Raw genomic sequence first — 24,274 nt, forward strand, 5'->3', positions numbered from 1 at the left:
CTGTCTCTACCCCCTGTCTCTCTACACCCCCTCACCTTCTCCCACCTGTCTCTCTACTCCCCTGTAGGTAAACTGTAATGGTTTCACCATAGAGGATGAGGAGCTGTCTCACCTGGGCTCTGCTGTGTTCCCTGAGTAAGTCTACAATGTTGTCACTGTCTGGACCCATTCACACCAATGCAATAGCAGTATTCAAAATGTTGGATTCAACATTTTAAACATAGAGATATTAAATACATGATAGGAATGATAGAATCACAATCAATGCGAATGGATGACACAAAGACGTTATCATCTTCATTTCTCCCCCTCTCGTCCCCCTCTCGTCCCCCTCTCGTCCCCCTCTCGTCCCCCTCTCGTCCCCCTCTCGTCCCCCTCTCGTCCCTCTCTCGTCCCTCTCTCGTCCCTCTCTCGTCACTCCAGTGTAGCATTGATGAACCATAGTTGTAGTCCTAACGTCATCGTCACCTATAAGGGGACAGTAGCTGAGGTACGAGCCGTGCAGGACATCCAGCCTGGAGATGAGGTGAGACCTGGCCTGAACACGCGCTGAGACGCACACACACATTTTCCTTGTTTTCGTTTTTAGGGTTTTTAAGTTCCCACAAGGATAAAATAACCAAGCCACACACTGAACACTCACACACCATACCACACACCCAATAAACCTGAACTCTGAACCCTGGTCCAGTTAACCCTTCCTCTCTCTCTGTGGAGGTCCTGTTAACCCTTCCTCTCTCTCTGTGGAGGTCCTGTTAACCCTTCCTCTCTCTCTGTGGAGGTCCTGTTAACCCTTCCTCTCTCTCTGTGGAGGTCCTGTTAACCCTTCCTCTCTCTGTGGAGGTCCTGTTAACCCTTCCTCTTCCTCTGTGGAGGTCCTGTTAACCCTTCCTCTTCCTCTGTGGAGGTCCAGTTAACCCTTCCTCTTCCTCTCTCTCTCTGTGGAGGTCCAGTTAACCCTTCCTCTTCCTCTCTCTCTCTGTGGAGGTCCAGTTAACCCTTCCTCTTCCTCACTCTGTGGAGGTCCAGTTAACCCTTCCTCTTCCTCACTCTGTGGAGGTCCTGTTAACCCTTCCTCTTCCTCTGTGGAGGTCCTATTAACCCTTCCTCTTCCTCTCTCTGTGGAGGTCCAGTTAACCCTTCCTCTTCCTCTCTCTGTGGAGGTCCAGTTAACCCTTCCTCTTCCTCTCTCTGTGGAGGTCCAGTTAACCCTTCCTCTTCCTCTCTCTGTGGAGGTCCAGTTAACCCTTCCTCTTCCTCTCTCTGTGGAGGTCCAGTTAACCCTTCCTCTTCCTCTCTCTGTGGAGGTCCAGTTAACCCTTCCTCTTCCTCTCTCTGTGGAGGTCCAGTTAACCCTTCCTCTTCCTCTCTCTGTGGAGGTCCAGTTAACCCTTCCTCTTCCTCTCTCTGTGGAGGTCCAGTTAACCCTTCCTCTTCCTCTCTCTGTGGAGGTCCAGTTAACCCTTCCTCTTCCTCTCTCTGTGGAGGTCCAGTTAACCCTTCCTCTTCCTTCTCTCTGTGGAGGTCCAGTTAACCCTTCCTCTTCCTCTCTCTGTGGAGGTCCAGTTAACCCTTCCTCTTCCTCTCTCTCTGTGGAGGTCCTGTTAACCCTTCCTCTTCCTCTCTCTCTCTGCGGAGGTCCAGTTAACCCTTCCTCTTCCTCTCTCTCTCTCTCTCTGCGGAGGTCCTGTTATCCCTTCCTCTTCCTCTCTCTCTGTGGAGGTCCAGTTAACCCTTCCTCTTCCTCTCTCTCTGTGGAGGTCCAGTTAACCCTTCCTCTTCCTCTCTCTCTGTGGAGGTCCAGTTAACCCTTCCTCTTCCTCTCTCTCTGTGGAGGTCCAGTTAACCCTTCCTCTTCCTCTCTCTGTGGAGGTCCAGTTAACCCTTCCTCTTCCTCTCTCTGTGGAGGTCCAGTTAACCCTTCCTCTTCCTCTCTCTGTGGAGGTCCAGTTAACCCTTCCTCTTCCTCTCTCTGTGGAGGTCCAGTTAACCCTTCCTCTTCCTCTCTCTCTGTGGAGGTCCTGTTAACCCTTCCTCTTCCTCTCTCTCTCTGCGGAGGTCCAGTTAACCCTTCCTCTTCCTCTCTCTCTCTCTGCGGAGGTCCTGTTATCCCTTCCTCTTCCTCTCTCTCTGTGGAGGTCCAGTTAACCCTTCCTCTTCCTCTCTCTCTGTGGAGGTCCAGTTAACCCTTCCTCTTCCTCTCTCTGTGGAGGTCCAGTTAACCCTTCCTCTTCCTCTCTCTGTGGAGGTCCAGTTAACCCTTCCTCTTCCTCTCTCTGTGGTGGTCCAGTTAACCCTTCCTCTTCCTCTCTCTGTGGAGGTCCAGTTAACCCTTCCTCTTCCTCTCTCTGTGCAGGTCCAGTTAACCCTTCCTCTTCCTCTCTCTGTGGAGGTCCAGTTAACCCTTCCTCTTCCTCTCTCTGTGGAGGTCCAGTTAACCCTTCCTCTTCCTCTCTCTGTGGAGGTCCAGTTAACCCTTCCTCTTCCTCTCTCTGTGGAGGTCCAGTTAACCCTTCCTCTTCCTCTCTCTGTGGAGGTCCAGTTAACCCTTCCTCTTCCTCTCTCTGTGGAGGTCCAGTTAACCCTTCCTCTTCCTCTCTCTGTGGAGGTCCAGTTAACCCTTCCTCTTCCTCTCTCTGTGGAGGTCCAGTTAACCCTTCCTCTTCCTCTCTCTCTGTGGAGGTCCTGTTAACCCTTCCTCTTCCTCTCTCTCTCTGCGGAGGTCCAGTTAACCCTTCCTCTTCCTCTCTCTCTCTCTGCGGATGTCCTGTTATCCCTTCCTCTTCCTCTCTCTCTGTGGAGGTCCAGTTAACCCTTCCTCTTCCTCTCTCTGTGGAGGTCCAGTTAACCCTTCCTCTTCCTCTCTCTGTGGAGGTCCAGTTAACCCTTCCTCTTCCTCTCTCTGTGGAGGTCCAGTTAACCCTTCCTCTTCCTCTCTCTGTGGAGGTCCAGTTAACCCTTCCTCTCCCTCTCTCTGTGGAGGTCCAGTTAACCCTTCCTCTTCCTCTCTCTCTGTGGAGGTCCTGTTAACCCTTCCTCTTCCTCTCTCTCTCTGCGGAGGTCCAGTTAACCCTTCCTCTTCCTCTCTCTGTGGAGGTCCAGTTAACCCTTCCTCTCTCTCTGTGGAGGTCCTGTTAACCCTCTCCTCTCTCTCTGTGGAGGTCCTGTTAACCCTTCCTCTTCCTCTCTCTCTCTGCGGAGGTCCAGTTAACCCTTCCTCTTCCTCTCTCTCTCTGCGGAGGTCCAGTTAACCCTTCCTCTTCCTCTCTCTCTCTGTGGAGGTCCAGTTAACCCTTCCTCTTCCTCTCTCTCTCTGTGGAGGTCCAGTTAACCCTTCCTCTTCCCCTCTCTCTGTGGAGGTCCAGTTAACCCTTCCTCTTCCTCTCTCTCTGTGGAGGTCCAGTTAACCCTTCCTCTTCCTCACTCTGTGGAGGTCCTGTTAACCCTTCCTCTTCCTCTCTCTGTGGAGGTCCAGTTAACCCTTCCTCTTCCCCTCTCTGTGGAGGTCCAGTTAACCCTTCCTCTTCCTCTCTCTGTGGAGGTCATATTAACCCTTCCTCTTCCTCTCTCTCTCTGTGGAGGTCCAGTTAACCCTTCCTCTTCCTCTCTCTCTCTGTGGAGGTCCAGTTAACCCTTCCTCTTCCTCTCTCTCTCTGTGGAGGTCCAGTTAACCCTTCCTCTCTCTCTGTGGAGGTCCTGTTAACCCTTCCTCTCTCTCTGTGGAGGTCCTGTTAACCCTTCCTCTCTCTCTCTCTGTGGAGGTCCTGTTAACCCTTCCTCTTCCTCTGTGGAGGTCCTGTTAACCCTTCCTCTTCCTCTGTGGAGGTCCAGTTAACCCTTCCTCTTCCTCTCTCTCTCTGGAGGTCCAGTTAACCCTTCCTCTTCCTCTCTCTCTCTGTGGAGGTCCAGTTAACCCTTCCTCTTCCTCTCTCTCTGTGGAGGTCCAGTTAACCCTTCCTCTTCCTCACTCTGTGGAGGTCTGTTAACCCTTCCTCTTCCTCTCTCTCTGTGGAGGTCCTGTGCTCTTCCCTCTTCCTCTCTCTCTCTGCGGAGGTCTGTTAACCCTTCCTCTTCCTCTCTCTCTCTCTGCGGAGGTCCTGTTATCCTTCCTCTTCCTCTCTCTCTGTAGTTAACCCTTCCTCTTCCTCTCTCTCTGTGGAGGTCCAGTTAACCCTTCCTCTTCCCTCTCTGTGGGAGGTCCAGTTAACCCTTCCTCTTCCTCTCTCTGTGGAGGTCCAGTTGAGCCTTCCTCTTCCTCTCTCTGTGGTGGTCCAGTTAACCCTTCCTCTTCCTCTCTCTGTGGAGGTCCAGTAACCCTTCCTCTTCCTCTCTCTGTGCAGGTCCAGTTAACCCTTCCTCTTCCTCTCCTGTGGAGTCAGTTAACCCCTCTTCCTCTCTCTGTGGAGAGGTCCAGTTAACCCTTCCTCTTCCTCTCTCTGTGGAGGTCCAGTTAACCCTTCCTCTTCCTCTCTCTGTGGAGGTCCAGTTAACCCTTCCTCTTCCTCTCTCTGTGGAGGTTAACCTTCCTCTTCCACTCTCTCTGTGGAGTTAACCCTTCCTCTTCCTCTCTCTGTGGAGGTCCAGTTAACCCTTCCTCTTCCTCTCTCTCTGTGGAGGTCCAGTTAACCCTTCCTCTTCCTCTCTCTGTGGAGGTCCAGTTAACCCTTCCTCTTCCTCTCTCTGTGGAAGTCCTCCAGTTAACCCTTCCAGTTCTTCCTTCTCTCTCTGTGGAGGTCCAGTTAACCCTTCCTCTTCCTCTCTCTCTCTGTGGGGTCCTGTTAACCCTTCCTCTTCCTCTCTCTCTCTGCGGAGGTCCAGTTAACCCTTCCTCTTCTCTCTCTATTGGAGGTCCAGTTAACCCTCTCTCTCTCTGTGTCCTCAACCCCTTCCTCTCTCTGTGGAGGTCTGTTAACCCTTCCTCTTCCTCTCTCTCTCCTCAGTTAACCCTTATCCTCTGCGGAGGTCCAGTTAACCCTTCCTTCTCTCTCTGTGGAGGTCCAGTTAACCCTTCCTCTTCCTCTCTCTGTGGAGGTCCAGTTAACCCTTCCTCTTCCTCTCTGTGGAGGTCCAGTTAACCCTTCCTCTTCCCTCTCTCTGTGGAGGTCCAGTTAACCCTTCCTCTTCCTCTCACTCTGTGGAGGTCCAGTTAACCCTTCCTCTTCCTCTCTCTGTGGAGGTCCAGTTAACCTTCCTCTTCCCCTCTCTGTGGAGGCCAGTTAACCCTTCCTCTCTCTCTCTGTGGAGTCCTGTGGAGGTCCAACCCTTCCTCTTCCTCTCTCTCTCTGTGGAGGTCCAGTTAACCCTTCCTCTTCCTCTCTCTGTGGAGGTCCAGTTAACCCTTCCTCTCTCTCTGTGGAGTCCTGTTAACCCTTCCTCTCTCCTGTGTTAACTCCTTAACCCTTCTCTTCCTCTGTGGAGGTCCTGTTAACCCTTCCTCTTCCTCTGTTCCAGTTAACCCTTCCTCTTCCTCTCTCTGCGGAGGTCAGTTAACCCTTCCTCTTCCTCTCTCTCTCTGTGGAGGTGTTAACCCTTCCTCTTCCTCTCTCTCGGAGGTCCAGTTACCTTCCTCTTCCTCACCCTTCCTCTTCCTCTCTCTCTCTGTTAACCCTTCCTCTTCCTCTCTCTCTCTGCGGAGAGGTCTGTTAACCCTTCCTCTTCCTCTCTCTCTCCAACCCCTTCCTCTTCCTCTCTCTCTCTGTGGAGGTCCAGTTAACCCTTCCTCTTCCCCTCTCTCTGTGGAGGTCAGTTAACCCTTCCTCTTCCTTCCAAGTTAACCCTTCCTCTTCTCTCTCTGTGGAGTCAGTTAACCTTCACTCTTCCTCTCTCTGTGGTTCCAGTTACCCTTCCTCTTCCCTCTCTCTGTGGTCCCAGTTCCCTTCCTCTTCCTCTCTCTGTGCTCCAGTTAACCCTTCCAGTTAACCCTTCCCTCTCTCTGTGGAGGTCCAGTTAACCCTTCCTCTTCCTCCTGTTCCAGTTAACCCTTCCTCTTCCTCTCTCTGGAGGTCCAGTTAACCCTTCCTCTTCCTCTCTCTGTGGAGTCCAGTCATCCAGTTAACCCTTCCTCTTCCTCTCTCTCTCTGTGGAGGGTCCAGTTAACCCTTCCTCTTCCTCTCTCTCTCTGGAGGTCCAGTTAACCCTTCCTCTTCCTCTTCCTCTCTCTCTGTGGAGGTCCAGTTACCCTTCTCTTCCTCTCTCTGTGGACCCTTCTCTCTCTCTGTGGAGTCCAGTCCTGTTAACCCTTCCTCTTCCTCTCTCTGTGGAGGTCCAGTTAACCCTTCCTCTCTCTCTCTCTGTGGAGGTCCTGTTAACCCTTCCTCTTCCTCTGTGGAGGTCTCTGTTAACCCTGTTCCTGTTCTTCCTCTGTGGAGGTCCTGTCCAGTTAACCCTTCCTCTTCCTCTCTCTCTCTCTGGAGGTCCAGTTAACCCTTCCTCTTCTCTCTCTCTCTGTGGAGGTCCAGTTAACCCTTCCTCTTCTCTCTCAGTTAACTTCCTCTTCCCCTCTCTCTGTGGAGTCAGTCCAGTTAACCCTTCCTCTTCCTCACTCTGTGGAGAGTCCTGTTAACCCTTCCTCTTCCCTCTCTCTGTGGAGGGTTAACCCTTCCTCTTCCCCTCTCTCCAGTTAACCCTTCCCTCTTCCTCTCTCCCTTCCTCTTCCTCTCTCTCTCTCTGTTAACCCTTCCTCTTCCTCTCTCTCTCTCTCTCTCGGAGGTCTCTGTTAACCCTTCTCTCTTCCTCTCTCTCTCTCTGCGGAGGTCCTGTTAATAACCCCTCTTCCTCTGTGGAGGTCTTAACCCTCCTCTTCCTCTGTGGAGGTCCAGTTAACCCTTCCTCTTCCTCTCTCTCTGTGGAGGTCCAGTTAACCCTTCCTCTTCCTCTCTCTCTCTGTGGAGGTCAGTTCTTCTCTTCCTCTCTCTCTGTGGAGGTCCAGTTAACCTTCCTCTTCCTCCTCTGTGGAGGTCCTGTTAACCCTTCCTCTTCCTCTCTCTCTGTGGAGGTCTGCAGGTCCTGTTAACCCTTCCTCTTCCTCTTCTCTCTGCGGAGGTCTATCCCTTCCTCTTCCTCTCTCTCTGGTGGTCCAGTTAAACAGTTAACCTTCCTCTTCCTCTCTCTGTGGAGGTCCAGTTAACCCTTCCTCTTCCTCTCTCTGTGGAGGTCCAGTTAACCTTCCTCTTCCTCCCTTCCTAACCCTTCCTCTTCTCTCTGTGGAGGTCCAGTTAACCTCTGTTCCAGTTCTTCCTCTTCCTCTCTGTGGAGGTCAGTTAACCCTTCCTCTTCCTCTCTCTGTGGAGGTCCAGTTAACCCTTCCTCTTCCTCTCTCTGTGGAGGTTAACCCTTCCTCTTCCTCTCTCTGTGGAGGTCCAGTTAACCCTTCCTCTTCCTCTCTCTGTGGAGGTCCAGTTAGCCCCTTCCTCTTCCTCTCTCTGTGGAGGGTCCAGTTAACCCTTCCTCTTCCTCTCTCTGTGGAGGTCCTGTTAACCCTTCCTCTTCCTCTCTCTCTGTGGAGGTCCTGTTAACCTTCCTCTTCCTCTCTCTCTCTGCGGAGGTCCAGTTAACCCTTCCTCTTCCTCTCTCTCTCTCTCTGCGGAGGTCCTGTTATCCCTTCCTCTTCCTCTCTCTCTGTGGAGGTCCAGTTAACCCTTCCTCTTCCTCTCTGTGGAGGTCCAGTTAACCCTTCCTCTTCCTCTCTCTGTGGAGGTCCAGTTAACCCTTCCTCTCCTCCTCTGTGGAGGTCAGTTAACCCTTCCTCTTCCTCTCTCTGTGGAGGTCAGTTAACCCTTCCTCTTCCTCTCTCTGTGGAGGTCAGTTAACCCTTCCTCTTCCTCTCTCTCTGTGGAGGTCCTGTTAACCCTTCCTCTTCCTCTCTCTCTCTCTGCGGAGGTCCAGTTAACCCTTCCTCTTCCTCTCTCTGTGGAGGTCCAGTTAACCCTTCCTCTCTCTCTCTGTGGAGGTCCTGTTAACCCTTCCTCTCTCTCTGTGGAGGTCCTGTTAACCCTTCCTCTTCCTCTCTCTCTCTGCGGAGGTCAGTTAACCCTTCCTCTTCCTCTCTCTCTCTGCGGGAGAGTCCAGTTAACCCTTCTCTCTTCCTCTTCCCCTCTCTCTGTGGAGGTCCAGTTAACCCTTCCTCTTCCTCTCTCTCTCTGTGGAGTCAGTTAACCCTTCCTCTTCCCCTTCTGTGGAGGTCCTGTTAACCACTTCTCTTCCTCTCTCTGTGGAGGTCAGTTAACCCTTCCTCTTCCTCTTCTCTCTGTGGAGGTCAGTTAACCCTTCCTCTTCTCTCACTCTGTGGAGGTCAGTTAACCCTTCCTCTTCCTCTCTCTCCTGTTAACCCTTCCTCTTTCCTCTCTCTGTGGAGGTCCAGTTAACCCTCTCCTAACCCTTCCCCTCTCTGTGGAGGTCCCAGTTAACCACCCTTCCTGTTAACCCTTCCTCTTCCTCTGTGGAGTCTGTTAACCCTTCCTCTTCCCTTCCTCTTCCTCTCTCTCTCTCTGGAGGTCCAGTTAACCCTTCCTCCTCTCTCTCTCTCTCTCTGTGGAGGTCCAGTTAACCCTTCCTCTTCCTCACTCTCTGTTAACCCTTCTCTCCTCTGTGGAGGTCCAGTTAACCCTTCCTCTTCTCTCTGGAGGTCCTGTTAACCCTTCCTCTTCTCTCTCTGTGGAGGTCCCTGTTAACCCTTCCTCTTCCTCTCTCTGTGGAGGTCAGTTAACCCTTCCTCTTCCTCTGTGGAGGTCCTGTTAACCCTTCCTCTTCTCTCTGTGGAGGTCCAGTTAACCCTTCCTCTTCCTCTCTCTCTCTGGAGGTCCAGTTAACCCTTTCTCTTCCTCCTCTTCCTAACCCTTCCTCTCTCTGTGGAGGGTCAATTAACCCTTCCTCTTCCTCTCTCTCTGTGGAGGTCCAGTTAACCCTTCCTCTTCTCTCTCTCTGCGGAGGTCAGTTAACCCTTCCTCTTCCTCTCTCGGAGGTCTGTTAACCCTTCCTCTTCCTCTGTGGGAGGTCCAGTTAACCCTTCCTCTTCTCTCTCTCTGTGGAGGTCCAGTTAACCCTTCCTCTTCCTCTCTCTCTGTGGAGGGTCCAGTTAACCCTTCCTCTTCCTCTCTCTGTGGAGGTCAGTTAACCCTTCCTCTTCCTCTCTCTGTGGAGGTCCAGTTAACCCTTCCTCTTCCTCTCTCTGCGGAGGTCCAGTTAACCCCAGTTCACCTTCTCTTTCCTCTCTCTCTGTGGAGGTCCTGTTAACCCTTCCCTCTCTCTGTGGAGGGTCCAGTTAACCCTTCCTCTTCCTCTCTCTCTGTGGAGGTCCTCCAGTTAACCCTTCCTCTTCCTCCTCTTCCAGTTCTTCCTCTTCCTCTCTCTGTGGAGGGTCCAGTTAACCCTTCCTCTTCCTCTTCCTCTCTCTCTCCTCTCTCTGCGGAGTTAACCCTTCCTCTTCCTCTCTCTGTTATAACCCTTCCTCTTCCTCTCTCTCTGTGGAGGTCCAGTTAACCTCTGTTCCAGTTCTTCCTCTTCCTCTCTCTGTGGAGGTCAGTTAACCTGTGGAGGTCCAGTTCTTCCTCTTCCTCTCTCTGTGGAGGTCCAGTTAACCCTTCCTCTTCCTCTCTCTGTGGAGGTCAGTTAACCCTTCCTCTTCCTCTCTCTGTGGAGGTCCAGTTAACCCTTCCTCTTTCCCTCTTCCTCCTCTTCCTCTCTCCAGTTAACCCCTTCCTCTTCCTCTCTCGGAGGTCCAGTTAACCTTCTCCCTTCCTCCAACCCTTCCTCTTCTCTCTCTGCGGAGGTCCAGTTCACCCTTCCTCTTCTCTCAGTTAACCCTTCTACCTCTCTCTCTGTGGAGGTCCTGTTAACCCTTCCTCTTCCTCTCTCTCTCTGCGGAGGTCCAGTTAACCCTTTCCTCTTCCTCTCTCTCTGTGGAGGTCCCAGTTATGGAGGTCCCCTTCCTCTTCCTCTCTCTCTGTGGAGGTCCAGTTAACCCTTCCTCTTCCTCTCTCTCTGTGGAGGTCAGTTAACCCTTCCTCTTCACTCTCTCTGTAGGTCAGTTACCCTTCCTCTTCCTCTCTCTGTGGAGGGTCCAGTTAACCCTTCCTCTTCCTCTCTCTGTGGAGGGTCAACCCTTCCTCTTCCTCTCTCAGTTAACCCTTCCTCTTCCTCTCTCTGTGGAGGTCCTGTTAACCCTTCCTCTTCCTCTCTCTGTGGAGGTCTGTTAACCCTTCCTCTTCCTCTCTCTGTGGAGGTCAGTTAACCCTTCCTCTTCCTCTCTCTGTAGTCAGTTAGTCCAGTTAACCTCTGTTCAGTTAACCTTCTTCCTCTCTCTGTGGAGGTCCAGTTAACCCTTCCTCTTCCTCTCTCTGTGGTTAAGAGGTCCAGTTAACCCTTCCTCTTCCTCACTCTGTGCAGGTCCAGTTAACCTTCCTCTTCCTCTCTCTGTGGAGGTCAGTTAACCCTTCCTCTTCCTCTCTCTGTGGAGGTCCAGTTAACCCTTCCTCTTCCTCTCTCTGTGGAGGTCCAGTTAACCCCTTCCTCTTCCTCTCTCTGTGGAGGTCCAGTTAACCCAGTTCCTCTTCCTCTCTCTGTGGAGGTCCAGTTAACCCTTCCTCTTCCTCTCTCTGTGGAGGTCCAGTTAACCCTTCTCTTCCTCTCTCTGTGGAGGTCCTGTTAACCCTTCCTCTTCCTCTCTCTGTGGAGGGTCCTGTTAACCCTTCCTCTTTCCTCTCTCTCGGAGGTCCAGTTAACCCCTTCCTCTTCCTCTCTCTCTGTGGAGTCCTGTTAACCCTCTCTCTCAGTTAACCCTCTCTTCCTCTCTGCGGAGGTCCAGTTAACCCTTCCTCTTCCTCAGTTAACCCATCTCTTCCTCTCTCTGTGGAGGTCCTGTTATCCCTTCCTCTTCCTCCTCTTCCTCTCTGTGGAGGTCCAGTTAACCCTTCCTCTTCCTCTCTCTCTGTGGAGGTCCAGTTAACCCTTCCTCTTCCTCTCTCTCTGCGGAGGTCCAGTTAACCCTTCCTCTTCCTCTCTCTGTGGAGTCCAGTTAACCCTTCCTCTTCCTCTCTCTGTGGAGGTCCAGTTAACCCTTCCTCTTCCTCTCTCTGTGGAGGTCCAGTTAACCCCTTCCTCTTCTCTCTCTGTGGAGGTCTGTTAACCCTTCCTCTTCCTCTCTCTCTGTGGAGGTCCAGTTAACCCTTCCTCTTCCTCTCTCTCTCTGTTAACCCTTCCTCTTCCCCTCTCTGTGGAGGTCCTGTTAACCCTTCCTCTTCCTCAGTTAACCCTTCCTCTTCCTCACTCTGGAGGTCCTGTTACCCTTCCTCTTCCTCTTCCTCTTCCTCTCTCTCTGTGGAGGTCCAGTTAACCCTTCCTCTTCCTCTCTCTCTGTGGAGGTCCAGTTAACCTGTAGTCATATTAACCCTTCTTCCTCTCTCTGTGGAGGTCCAGTTAACCCTTCCTCTTCCTCTCTCTGTGGAGGTCCAGTTAACCCTTCCTCTTCCTCTCTCTGTGGTGGTCCAGTTAACCTTCCTCTCTCTCTTCCTCTTCCTCTCTCTGTAGGTCCAGTTAACCCTTCCTCTTCCTCTCTGTGGAGGTCCTGTTAACCCTTCCTCTTCCTCTGTGGAGGTCCTGTTCTTCCTCTTCCTCTGTGGAGGTCCAGTTAACCCTTCCTCTTCCTCTCTCTGGAGGTCCAGTTAACCCTTCTCTTTCCTCTCTCTGTGGAGAGGTCCAGTTAACCCTTCCTCTTCCTCTCTCTGTGGAGGTCCAGTTAACTCCCTTCCTCTTCCTCTGTTCCTCTTCCTCTTCTCTGTGGAGGTCCTATTAACCCTTCCTCTTCCTCTCTCTGTGGAGAGTCCAGTTAACCCTTCCTCTTCCTCTCTCTGTCCAGGAGGTCCAGTTAACCCTTCCTCTTCCTCTCTCTGTGGAGGTCCAGTTAACCCTTCCTCTTCAGTTAACCCTTCCTCTCTCTGTGAAGTCCTGTTAACCCTTCCTCTTCCTCTTCCTCTCTCTCTGCGGAGGTCCAGTTAACCCTTCCTCTTCTCTCTCTCTCTCTCTCTCGGAGGTCCTGTTATCCCTTCCTCTTCCTCTCTCTCTGTGGAGGTCCAGTTAACCCTTCCTCTTCCTCTCTCTCTGTGGAGGTCCAGTTAACCCTTCCTCTTCTCTCTCTGTGGAGGTCCAGTTAACCCTTCCTTCTTCCTCTCTCTGTGGAGGTCCAGTTAACCCCTTCCTCTTCCTCTCTCTGTGGAGGTCCAGTTAACCCTTCCTCTTCTCTCTCTGTGGAGGTCCAGTTAACCCTTCCTCTTCCTCTCTCTCTGTGGAGGTCCTGTTAACCCTTCCTCTTCCTCTCTCTCTCTGCGGAGGTCCTGTTAACCCTTCCTCTTCCCTCTCTCTCTGCGGAGGTCCAGTTAACCCTTCCTCTTCTCTCTCTGTGGAGGTCCAGTTAACCCTTCCTCTCTCTCTGTGGAGGTCCTGTTAACCCTTCCTAACCCTTCCTCTCTCTCTGTGGAGGTCCAGTTAACCCTTTCCTCTTAACCCCTCTTCTCTCTCTGCGGAGGTCCAGTTAACTTCCTCTCCTCTTAACCCTTCTCTTCCTCTCTGTGGAGGTCCAGTTAACCCTTCCAGTTCTTCCTCTTCTCTCTCTGTGGAGGTCCAGTTAACCCTTCCTCTTCCTCTCTCTGTGGAGGTCCAGTTAACCCTTCCTCTTCCTCTCTCTCTGTGGAGGTCCAGTTAACCCTTCCTCTTCCTCACTCTGTGGAGGTCCTGTTAACCCTTCCTCCTTCCTCTGTGGAGGTCCTATTAACTCTTCCTCTCTCTCTGTGGAGGTCCAGTTAACCCTTCCTCTTCCTCTCTGTGGAGGTCCAGTTAACCCTTCCTGTGGAGGTCTTAGCCTTTCCCTCTCTGTGGAGGTCCAGTTAACCCTTCCTCTTCCTCTCTCTGTGAGGTCCAGTTAACCCTTCCTCTTAACCTCTTCCAGTTCTTCCTCTTCTCTCTCTGTGGAGGTCCAGTTAACCCTTCCTCTTCCTCTCTCTCTGTGGAGGTCCAGTTAACCCTTCCTCTTCCTCTCTCTCTCTGTGGAGGTCCAGTTAACCCTTCCTCTCTCTCTGTGGAGGTCCAGTTAACCCTTTCCTCTCTCTCTGTGGAGGTCCAGTTAACCCTTCCTCTCTCTCTCTCTGTGGAGGTCCTGTTAACCCTTCCTCTTCCTCTGTGGAGGTCCTGTTAACCCTTCCTCTTCCTCTGTGGAGGTCCAGTTAACCCTTCCTCTTCCTCTCTCTCTCTCTGGAGGTCCAGTTAACCCTTCCTCTTCCTCTCTCTCTCTGTGGAGGTCCAGTTAACCCTTCCTCTTCTCTCTCTCTGTGGAGGTCCAGTTAACCCTTCCTCTTCCTCTCTCTCTGTGGAGGTCCTGTTAACCCTTCCTCTTCCTCTGTGGAGGTCCTGTTAACCCTTCTCTTCCTCTGTGGAGGTCCAGTTAACCCTTCCTCTTCCTCTCTCTGTGGAGGTCCTATTAACCCTTCCTCTTCCTCTCTCTGTGGAGGTCCAGTTAACCCCTTCTCTTCCTCTCTCTGTGGAGGTCCAGTTAACCCTTCCTCTTCCTCTCTCTGTGGAGGTCCAGTTAACCCTTCCTCTTCCTCTCTCTGTGGAGGTCCAGTTAACCCTTTCTCTTCCTCTCTCTGTGGAGGTCCAGTTAACTCCCTTCCTCTCTCTGTGGAGGTCCTGTTAACCCTTCCTTTCCTTCCTTCTCTCTCTGTGGAGGTCCTGTTAACCCTTCCTCTTCCCTCTCTCTCTGCGGAGGTCCAGTTAACCCTTCCTCTTCCTCTCTCTCTCTCTCTCTGCGGAGGTCCTGTTATCCCTTCCTCTTCCTCTCTCTCTGTGGAGGTCCAGTTAACCCTTCCTCTTCCCTCTTCCTCTCTGTGGAGGTCCAGTTAACCTCTTCCTCTTCCTCTCTCTCTGTGGAGGTCCAGTTAACCCTTCCTCTTCCTCTCTCTGTGGAGGTCCAGTTAACCCTTCCTCTTCCTCTCTGTGGAGGTCCAGTTAACCCTTCCTCTTCCTCTTCTCTCTCTGCGGAGGTCAGTTCACCCTTCCTCTTCCTCTCTCTCTCTCTGCGGAGGTCCTGTTATCCTTCCTCTTCCTCTCCTCTCTGTGGAGGTCCTGTTATCCCCTTCCTCTTCCTCTCTCTCTGTGGAGGTCCAGTTAACCCTTCCAGTTAACCCTTCTCTTCCTCTCTCTGTGGAGGTCCAGTTAACCCTTCCTCTTCCTCTCTCTGTGGAGGGTCCAGTTAACCCCTTCCTCTTCCCTCTCTCTCTGTGGAGGTCCAGTTAACCCTTCCTCTTCCTCTCTCTGTGGTGGTCCAGTTAACCCTTCCTCTTCCTCTCTCTGTGGAGGTCCAGTTAACCCTTCCTCTTCCTCTCTCTGTGGAGGTCCAGTTAACCCTTCCAGTTCTTCTCTCTCTCTCTGTGGAGGTCCAGTTAACCCTTCCTCTTCCTCTCTCTGTGGAGGTCCAGTTAACCCTTCCTCTTCCTCTCTCTGTGGAGGTCCAGTTAACCCTTCCTCTTCCTCTCTCTGTGGAGGTCCAGTTAACCCTTCCTCTTCCTCTCTCTGTGGAGGTCCAGTTAACCCTTCCTCTTCCTCTCTCTGTGAGGTCCAGTTAACCCTTCCTCTTCCTCTCTCTGTGGAGGTCCTCCAGTTAACCCTTCCTCTTCCTCTCTCTCTGTGGAGGTCCAGTTAACCCTTCCTCTTCCTCTCTCTGTGGAGGTCAGTTAACCCTTCCTCTTCCTCTCTCAGTTAACCCTTCCTCTTCCTCTCTCTGTGGAGGTCCTGTTAACCCTTCCTCTTCCTCTCTCTGTGGAGGTCCAGTTAACCCTTCCTCTTCCTCTCTCTGTCCTGTTATCCTTCCTCTTCCTCTCTCTCTCTGAGGTCCAGTTAACCCTTCCTCTTCTTCCTCTCTCTGTGGAGGTCCAGTTAACCCTTCCTCTTCCTCTCTCTGTGGAGTCCAGTTAACCCTTCCTCTTCCTCTCTCTCTCTGTGGAGGTCCAGTTAACCCTTCCTCTTCCTCCTCTCTGCGGAGGTCCAGTTCAACCTGTTATCTCTTCCTCTCTCTCTGTGGAGGTCCAGTTAACCCTTCCTCTTCCTCTCTCTGTGGAGGTCCAGTTAACCCTTCCTCTTCCTCTCTCTGTGGAGGTCCAGTTAACCCTTCCTCTTCCTCTCTCATGGAGGTCAGTTAACCCTTCCTCTTCCTCTCTCTGGAGGTCCAGTTAACCCTTCCTCTTCCCTTCCTCTTCTTCCTCTCTCTGTGGAGGTCCAGTTAACCCTTCCAGTTCTTCCTCTCTCTCTGTGGAGGTCCAGTTAACCCTTCCTCTTCCTCTCTCTGCGGAGGTCCAGTTAACCCTTCCTCTTCCTCTCTCTGTGGAGGTCCAGTTAACCCCTTCCTCTTCTCTCTCTGTGGAGGTCCAGTTAACCCTTCCTCTCCCTCTCTCTGTGGAGGTCCAGTTAACCCTTCCTCTTCCTCCTCTCTCTGTGGAGGTCCAGTTCTGTTAACCCTTCCTCTTCCTCTCTCTCTCTGCGGAGGTCCTGTTAACCCTTCCTCTTCCTCTCTCTCTGTGGAGGTCCTGTTATCCCTTCCTCTCTCTCTGTGGAGGTCCAGTTAACCCTTCCTCTTCCCCTCTCTCTGTGGAGGTCCAGTTAACCCTTCCTCTTCCTCTCTCTGGGAGGTCCAGTTAACCCTTCCTCTTCCTCCTCTCTGTGGAGAGGTCCAGTTAACCCCTTCCTCTTCCTCTCTCTCTGTGGAGGTCCAGTTAACCCTTCCTCTTCCCCTCTCTGTGGAGGTCCAGTTAACCCTTCCTCTTCTCTCTCTGTGGAGGTCCAGTTAACCCTTCCTCTTCCTCTCTCTCTGTGGAGGTCCAGTTAACCCTTCCTCTTCCTCTCTGTGGAGGTCCAGTTAACCCTTCCTCTTAACCCTTCTCCTCTCTCTGTGGAGGTCCAGTTAACCCTTCCTTTCCTTCTCTCTGTGGGAGGTCCAGTTAACCCTTCCTCTTTCCTCTCTCTGTGGAGGTCCAGTTAACCCTTCCTCTTCCTCTCTCTAGGAGGTCCAGTTAACCCTTCCTCTCCTCTCTCTGTGGAGGTCCTGTTAACCCTTCCTCTTCCTCTCTCTGTGGAGGTCCAGTTAACCCTTCCTCTTTCCTCTCTCTCTCTCTGGAGGTCCAGTTAACCCTTCCTCTTTCCTTCCTCTCTCTCTGTGGAGGTCCAGTTAACCCTTCCTCTTCCCTCTCTGTGGAGGTCCTGTTATCCCTTCCTCTTCCTCACTCTCTGTGGAGGTCCTGTTAACCTCTTCCTCTTGGAGGTCCTGTTATCCTTCCCTTCCTCTTCCTGTGGAGGTCCAGTTAACCCTTCCTCTTCCTCTCTGTGGAGGTCCTGTGGAGGTCCAGTTAACCCTTCCTCTTCCTCTCTCTGTGGAGGTCCAGTTAACCCTTCCTCTTCCTCTCTCTGTGGAGGTCCAGTTAACCCTTCCTCTTCCCTCTCTCTGTGGAGGTCCAGTTAACCCTTCCTCTTCCTCTCTCTGTGGAGGTCCAGTTAACCCTTTCCTCTTCCTCTTCCAGTTAACCCTTCCCTTCTTCCTCTCTCTGTGGAGGTCCAGTTAACCTCTGTTCCTGTTAACCCTTCCTCTTCCTCTCTCTGTGGGAGGTCCTGTTAACCCTTTCCTTCCTTCTCTCTCTCTCTGCGGAGGTCCTGTTATCCCTTCCTCTTCCTCTCTCTCTGTGGAGGTCCAGTTAACCTTCCTCTTTCCCTCTCTCTCTGTGGAGGTCCAGTTAACCCTTCCTCTTCCCCTGTTCCTAACCCTTCCTCTCTCTGTGGAGGTCCAGTTAACCCTTCCTCTTCCTCTCTGTGGAGGTCCAGTTAACCCTTCCTCTTCCTCTTCTGTGGAGGTCCAGTTCTTTCTTCTCTGTGGAGGTCCAGTTAACCCTTCCTCTTCCTCTCTCTGTGGAGGTCCAGTTAACCCTTTCCTCTCTCTCTGTGGAGGTCCTGTTAACCCTTCCTCTCCTCTCTCTCTGCGGAGGTCCAGTTAACCCTTCCTCCTCTCTCTCTCTCTTGCGGAGGTCCTGTTATCCCTTCCTCTTCCCTCTCTCTGCGGAGGTCCAGTTAACCCTTCCTCTTCCTCTCTCTCTGTGGAGGTCCAGTTAACCCTTCCTCTCCTCCTCTCTGTGGAGGTCCAGTTAACCCTTCCTCTTCCCTCTCTCTGTGGTGGTCCAGTTAACCCTTCCTCTTCCCTCTCTCTCTGTGGAGGTCCAGTTAACCCTTCCTCTTCTCACTCTGTGGAGGTCCAGTTAACCCTTCCTCTTCCTCTGTGGAGGTCCTATTAACCTTCCTCTTCCTCTGTGGAGGTCCTATTAACCCTTCCTCTTCCTCTCTCTGTGGAGGTCCAGTTAACCCTTCCTTCCTCTTCTGTGGAGGTCCAGTTAACCCTTCCTCTTCCTCTCTGTGGAGGTCCAGTTAACCTTCCTCTTCCTCTCTCTCTGTGGAGGTCATATTAACCCTTCCTCTTCCTCTCTCTGTGGAGGTCCTGTTAACCCTTCCTTTTCCTCTCTGTGGAGGTCCAGTTAACCCTTCCCTTCCTCTCTGTGGAGGTCCAGTTAACCCTTCCCTTCCTCTCTCTGTGGAGGTCCTATTAACCCTTCCTCTTCCTCTCTCTGTGGAGGTCCTGTTAACCCTTCCTCTTCCTCTCTCTGTGGAGGTCCAGTTAACCCTTCCTCTTCCTCTCTCTGTGGAGGTCCTATTAACCCTTCCTCTTCCTCTCTCTGTGGAGGTCCTGTTAACCCTTCCTCTCTTTGTGTAGATCTTCAACAGTTACATTGACCTGCTCTACCCGACAGACGACAGGAACGAGAGACTGAGGGATTCATACTTCTTTACCTGCGTGTGTAATGAGTGTGCCACACGGTCTAAGGTACAGTACAATAACTTAGTAACCACAGACGTACAAACCAGACCATAATAGGTCACTGTAACTAGCGCACAGCCTATGAAAACACTACTACTACCACTATTACTACTACTACCACTATTACTATTACTACTACCACTATTACTATTACTACTATTACTATTACTACTACTACTACTACTACCACTATTACTACTACTACCACTATTACTACTACTACCACTATTACTACTACTACCACTATTACTACTACTACCACTATTACTACTACTACCACTATTACTACTACTACTACCACTATTACTACTACTACCAATGCTATTACTACTACTACCACTACTATTACTACTACTACCAATGCTATTACTACTACTACCAATGCTATTGCTACTACTACTACTACTACTACTACTACTACTGGTATTACCTACTACTACTAACTACTACTAGTATTACAACTACTACTACTACTACTACTACTAGTATTACAACTACTACCACTACTATTACTACTACTACTACTACTAGTATTACAACTACTACTACCAATGCTATTACTACTACTACCACTATTACTACTACTACTACCACTATTACTACTACTACTATTACTACTACTACTACCACTATTACTACTACTACTCAATGCCATTACTACTACTTTTACCACTACTATTACTACTACCATTGCTACTACTACTACTAGTATTACAACCACACCACTACTAGTATTACTACTAGTATTACTACTACTAGTATTATTACTAGTACTACTACTACTAGCATTACAACTACTACCACTACGATTACTACTACTACTAGTACCACTACTAGCATTACTACTACTATTACCACTACTATTATTACTATTACTACTACTACTATTATTACTACTATTATTACTACTACTACAACTAGTAGTAGTAGTAGTAGTAGTATTACTACTAGTAGTAGTATCACTACCAGCAGCAGCAGCAATACCACCAGCAGCAGCAGCAGCGGCCGAACACCAGCAGCAGCAGCATCACCACCAGCAGCAGCAGCACACTCACCAGCAGCAGCAGCACACCACCAGCAGCAGCAGCACAATTACCAGCAGCAGCACACCACCAGCAGCAGCAGCACACCACCAGCAGCAGCAGTAGTAGCATTACCACCAGCAGCAGCAGCAGCACACCACCAGCAGCAGCAGCAGCAGCACATCACCAGCAGCAGCAGCAGCAGTTATCACCACCAGCAGCAGCAGCAAAGAGCAGCAATACCACCAGCAGCAGCAGCAGCAGCAGCACACTACCAGCAGCAGCAGCAGCAGCAGCATTACTAGTAGTAGTAGTAGTAGTAGTATTACTACTAGTAGTAGTAGTAGTGTAGCTATTATCACTAGTAGTAGTAGTAGCATTACTACTAGTAGTAGTAGCAGTAGCATACTACATGTAGTAGTAGTAGTAGTAGTACTAGTAGTAGTATTACTAGTAGTAGTAGTAGTAGTACTAGTAGCAGTAGCAGTAGTACTAGTAGTAGTAGTAGTACTACTAGTAGTAGTAGTATTACTAGTAGTAGTAGTAGTATTACTAGTAGTAGTAGTAGTAGTTACTAGTAGTAGTATTACTAGTAGTATATTACTAGCAGTAGCAGTAGTCATTATTCACTAGTAGTAGTAGTATTACTACTAGTAGTAGTAGTAGTATTAGCTACTAGTAGTAGTAGTAGTAGTACTAGTAGTAGTAGTAGTAGTAGTAGTTACTAGTAGTAGTATATACTACTAGTAGTAATATTAGCTAGTAGCACTACTAGTAGTAGTATTACTACTAGTAGTATGATTAGTAGTAATACTAGCAGTAGTTACTACTAGTAGTAATACTACTACTACTACTACCTACTACTACTTAAGTAGTACTACTACTACTACTAGTAGTAATACTACTACTACTAGTAGTAATACTACTACTAGTAGTAATACTACTAGCTAGTAGTACTACTACTTATTACTAGTAGTAATACTACTACTAGTAGTAATACTACTATTACTACTACTACTAGTAGTAGTACTAATACTACTAGTATACTACTACTACTACTAGTAGTAATACTACTACTACTAGTAGTAATACTACTACTACTAGTAGTAGTAATACTACTACTACTAGTAGTAATACTACTACTACTACTAGTAGTAGTACTACTACTACTACTAGTAGTAGTAATACTACTACTACTAGTAGTAGTAATACTACTACTACTAGTAGTAGTAATACTACTACTACTAGTAGTAGTAATACTACTAGTACTAGTAGTAGTAATACTACTACTACTAGTAGTAGTAATACTACTACTACTAGTAGTAGTAATACTACTACTACTAGTAGTAGTAATACTACTACTAGTAGTAGTAATACTACTACTACTAGTAGTAGTAATACTACTACTACTAGTATTAGTACTAGTAGTTGTAATACTAGTAGTAGTAATACTAGTAATAATACTAGTAGTAGTAATACTAGTAGTAGTAATCACTACTACTACTACTACTACTAGTAGTAATACTACTAGTAGTAGTACTACTAGTACTACTAGTAGTAGTACTACTAGTAGTAATGACTACTAGTAGTACTACTAGTAGTAGTAATACTACTAGTAGTAGTAGTATTACCACTAGTAGCAGTACTACTAGTAGTACTAGCAGCATTACTCAGTAGTATTACTAGTAGTATTACTAGCAGTATTACAGTACTAGCAGTATTACTACTAGCAGTACTACTACTAGTAGTATTACTACTAGCATTACTAGTCAGTAGTAGTATTACCAGTAGTAGTAGCATTAACTACTATTTACAGTAGCAGTATATTTAATGCTGCTAGTAGTAGTAGTGATTGGTAGTAGTAGTTGCTACTAGCATTACTACTAGTAGTAGCTGCTAGTGGTAGTGGTAGTAGTAGTAGTAGTATTACTACTAGTAGTAGTAGTACTACTACTACTACTAGTAGTGTGTAGTATTACTACTAGTAGTAGTAGTAATACTAGCATCCCTGGTGTGTAAACCTACAGGAGGGTATCTACAGGAACCGGCTAACCTTCTCCCTCTTCCCTCTCCATACAAGACAAGGACAATTCTTAAAACTGGGTGGGTCACACACTGTAACTGCAGTAGGGCAGGCGAGACGCACTGCAGTAAAGCACACTGCAGTCGTGTGTGTGGTGTTATTGGTCTGCGTGTCCGTGTGAAAACTAGAATACATGCACTCCCCTCTGAGCCATTCTAGCCCTCATTTCTTTCAGTTTCAGATGTCTCTCTTTGTCCCTCTTCCTGTGTCTCTCTCTCTCTCCTGTGTCTCTGTCTCTCTCTCTCTCCTGTGTCTCTTCTGTCTCTCTCTCCTGTGTCTCTTCTGTCTCTCTCTCCTGTGTCTCTTCTGTCTCTCTCTCTCTCTCTCTCTCTCTCTCTCTCTCTCTCTCTCTGTCTCTCTCTCTCTCTTGTCTCTCTCTCTTGTCTCTCTCTCTGTCTCTCTCTCTTGTCTCTGCTCTCTCTCTCTTGTCTCTCTCTCTTGTCTCTCTCTCTCTCTTGTCTCTCTCTCTCTCTTGTCTCTCTCTCTTGCTCTCTCTCTCTCTCTTGTCTCTCTCTCTTGTCTCTCTCTCTTGTCTCTCTCTCTTGTCTCTCTCTCTCTGTCTCTCTCTCTCTCTCTCTCTCTTGTCTCTCTCTCTTGTTCTCTCTCTCTCTCTCTTTGTCTCTCTCTACTGTCTCTAGGATGGAGGTAAGATGGCGCTTCAAAAGTTGAGCTCTCCCCACAGCCAGAGGAGGTCAGAAAGATGGTTCACTATGCCAGGAATGTTATTGAAGAGTTCCGTAGAGCTAAGCACTACAAGAATATCCTTTTCCCTACTGTATACCTCTTAGTTTCTACGCATCCTTCGCTCTCTCCATCCCCACACTCACTTTATCTACCTCCTTCTCTCTCTCCTCTCTCTCTCCCTCGCTCAAATCAGTTTATTTGTCACGTGCACAATATAGTGAGTGGTAAAGTGAATGCTTAATTGCCTCTCTTCCTCAACAGCGTAAAGTAAATGAGCCAATCAACAGCGTAAAGTAAATGAGCCAATCAACAGCGTAAAGTAAATGAGCCAATCAACAGCGTAAAGTAAATGAGCCAATCGACAGCGTAAAGTAAATGAGCCAATCGACAGCGTAAAGTAAATGAGCCAATCGACAGCGTAAAGTAAATGAGCCAATCGACAGCGTAAAGTAAATGAGCCAATCGACAGCGTAAAGTAAATGAGCCAATCGACAGCGTAAAGTAAATGAGCCAATCGACAGCGTAAAGTAAATGAGCCAATCGACAGCGTAAAGTAAATGAGCCAATCGACAGCGTAAAGTAAATTAGCCAATCAACAGCGTAAAGTAAATTAGCCAAGCAACAGCGTAAAGTAAATTCGCCAAAGCGAATCAATAGACAAGTTGATGAGTATAAAAAGAGCACAATAATCGACATAAAAGAACAAGAGTTGACCCTTTTATACCTAACTCTGTAGGAGTCATTTCTATCTGTGTTCTGCGGGCTGCTACCACTTTAGTGCCTGGATACAGGGGGAGGGAGGTTTGGGGAGGGGGGTGCTACACTATGGAAATGTCAGGTTTTCAGTTCCTGTGTTGTTTGTGACCCATGTAGACCCAAGCACAGCCAGAAGAGGACTGGCCACCCTCATAGCCTGGTTCCTCTCTAGGTTTCTGATCTCAACCCGCACAGCCAGAAGAGGACTGGGTTCACCCCTCATAGCCTGGTTCCTCTCTCTAGGTTTCTGATCTCAACCCGGCACAGCCAGAAGAGGACTGGCCACCCTCATAGCTGTTCCTCTCTAGGTTTCTAATCTCAACCCGGCACAGCCAGAAGAGGACTGGCTACTCCTCATAGCCTGGTTCCTCTCTAGGTTTCTCTTCCTAGGTTTTGGCCTTTCTAGGGAGTTTTTCCTAGCCACCGAGCTTCTACACCTGCATTGCTTGCTGTTTGGGGTTATAGGCTGGGTTTCTGTACAGCACTTGAGATATCAGCTGATGTAAGACCGGCTATATAAATACATTTGATTGTAGTAGGTTCAGTACCAGTAGGTTCAGTACCAGTAGGTTCAGTACCAGTAGGTCCAGTACCAGTAGGTCCAGTACCAGTAGGTTCAGTACCAGTAGGTTCAGTACCAGTAGGTTCAGTACCAGTAGGTCCAGTACCAGTAGGTTCAGTACCAGTAGAGGTCCAGTACCACACCACTCAGCGACCGTGAGGAATGGACTCAATAGCCGCCGGACTAGAACGACCTTCCTTCCACACACATCACCCCTGTTATGAACCTTAGCCCACAGTCAAATTCCACACACATCACCCCCTGTTATGAACCTTAGCCCACAGTCAAATTCCACACACATCACCCTGTTATGAACCTAGCCCACAGTCACCCCCCACACACATCACCCCTGCAGTGAACCTTAGCCCACAGTCAAATTCCACACACATCACCCCTGTTATGAACCTTAGCCCACAGTCATTCCACACACATCACCCCTGTTATGAACCTAGCCCACAGTCAAATTCCACACACATCACCCCTGTTATGAACCTTAGCCCACAGTCAAATTCCACACATCACCCCTGTTATGAACCTTAGCCCACAGTCACCCCACACACATCACCCCTGTTATGAACCTTAGCCCACAGTCAAATTCCACACACATCACCCCTGTTATGAACCTTAGCCCACAGTCAAATTCCACACACATCACCCCTGTTATGAACCTTAGCCCACAGTCAAATTCCACACACATCACCCCTGTTATGAACCTTAGCCCACAGTCAAATTCCACACACATCACCCCTGTTATGAACCTTAGCCCACAGTCAAATTCCTTTTCTCCTCTCTTTATACCCTTTATACTGTGAGCTCATTGGACTGGTGGAAGCAGTATTGAGTCTTGAACCCCCTAGCACCACCCTAGTGATCTATGTGCTGTATTGAGTCCCTAACCCCCTAGCACCACCCTAGTGATCTATGTGCTGTATTGAGTCCCTAACCCCCTAGCACCACCCTAGTGATCTATGTGCTGTATTGAGTCCCTAACCCCCTAGCACCACCCTAGTGATCTATGTGCAGTATTGAGTCCCTAACCCCCTAGCACCACCCTAGTGATCTATGTGCTGTATTGAGTCTAACCCCCTAGCACCACCCTAGTGATCTATGTGCTGTATTGAGTCTCTAACCCCCTAGCACCACCCTAGTGATCTATGTGCTGTATTGGGTCTCTAACCCCCTAGCACCACCCTAGTGATCTATGTGCAGTATTGAGTCTAACCCTCTAGCACCACCCTAGTGGTCTATGTGCTGTATTGAGTCTAACCTCTAGC

The 24,274-nt window shown here is 49.5% G+C and overlaps 1 protein-coding gene across 1 annotated transcript in view; it reads left to right on the forward strand.

Moving 5' to 3' along the window:
• LOC118382495 (N-lysine methyltransferase SMYD2-A-like) overlaps nucleotides 1-24,274 on the forward strand; it is a 69,922-nt gene that overhangs the window by 40,285 nt on the left and 5,363 nt on the right. The window contains 5 exon segments of the mRNA XM_052496225.1: nucleotides 68-135; nucleotides 424-526; nucleotides 17,789-17,899; nucleotides 21,637-21,670; nucleotides 21,673-21,756. Of these exon segments, the coding sequence (XP_052352185.1) occupies nucleotides 68-135; nucleotides 424-526; nucleotides 17,789-17,899; nucleotides 21,637-21,670; nucleotides 21,673-21,756 (400 nt within the window).

Source organism: Oncorhynchus keta, chromosome 35, assembly GCF_023373465.1.
Source record: "Oncorhynchus keta strain PuntledgeMale-10-30-2019 chromosome 35, Oket_V2, whole genome shotgun sequence".
NCBI classification, from domain to species: Eukaryota; Metazoa; Chordata; class Actinopteri; order Salmoniformes; family Salmonidae; genus Oncorhynchus; species Oncorhynchus keta.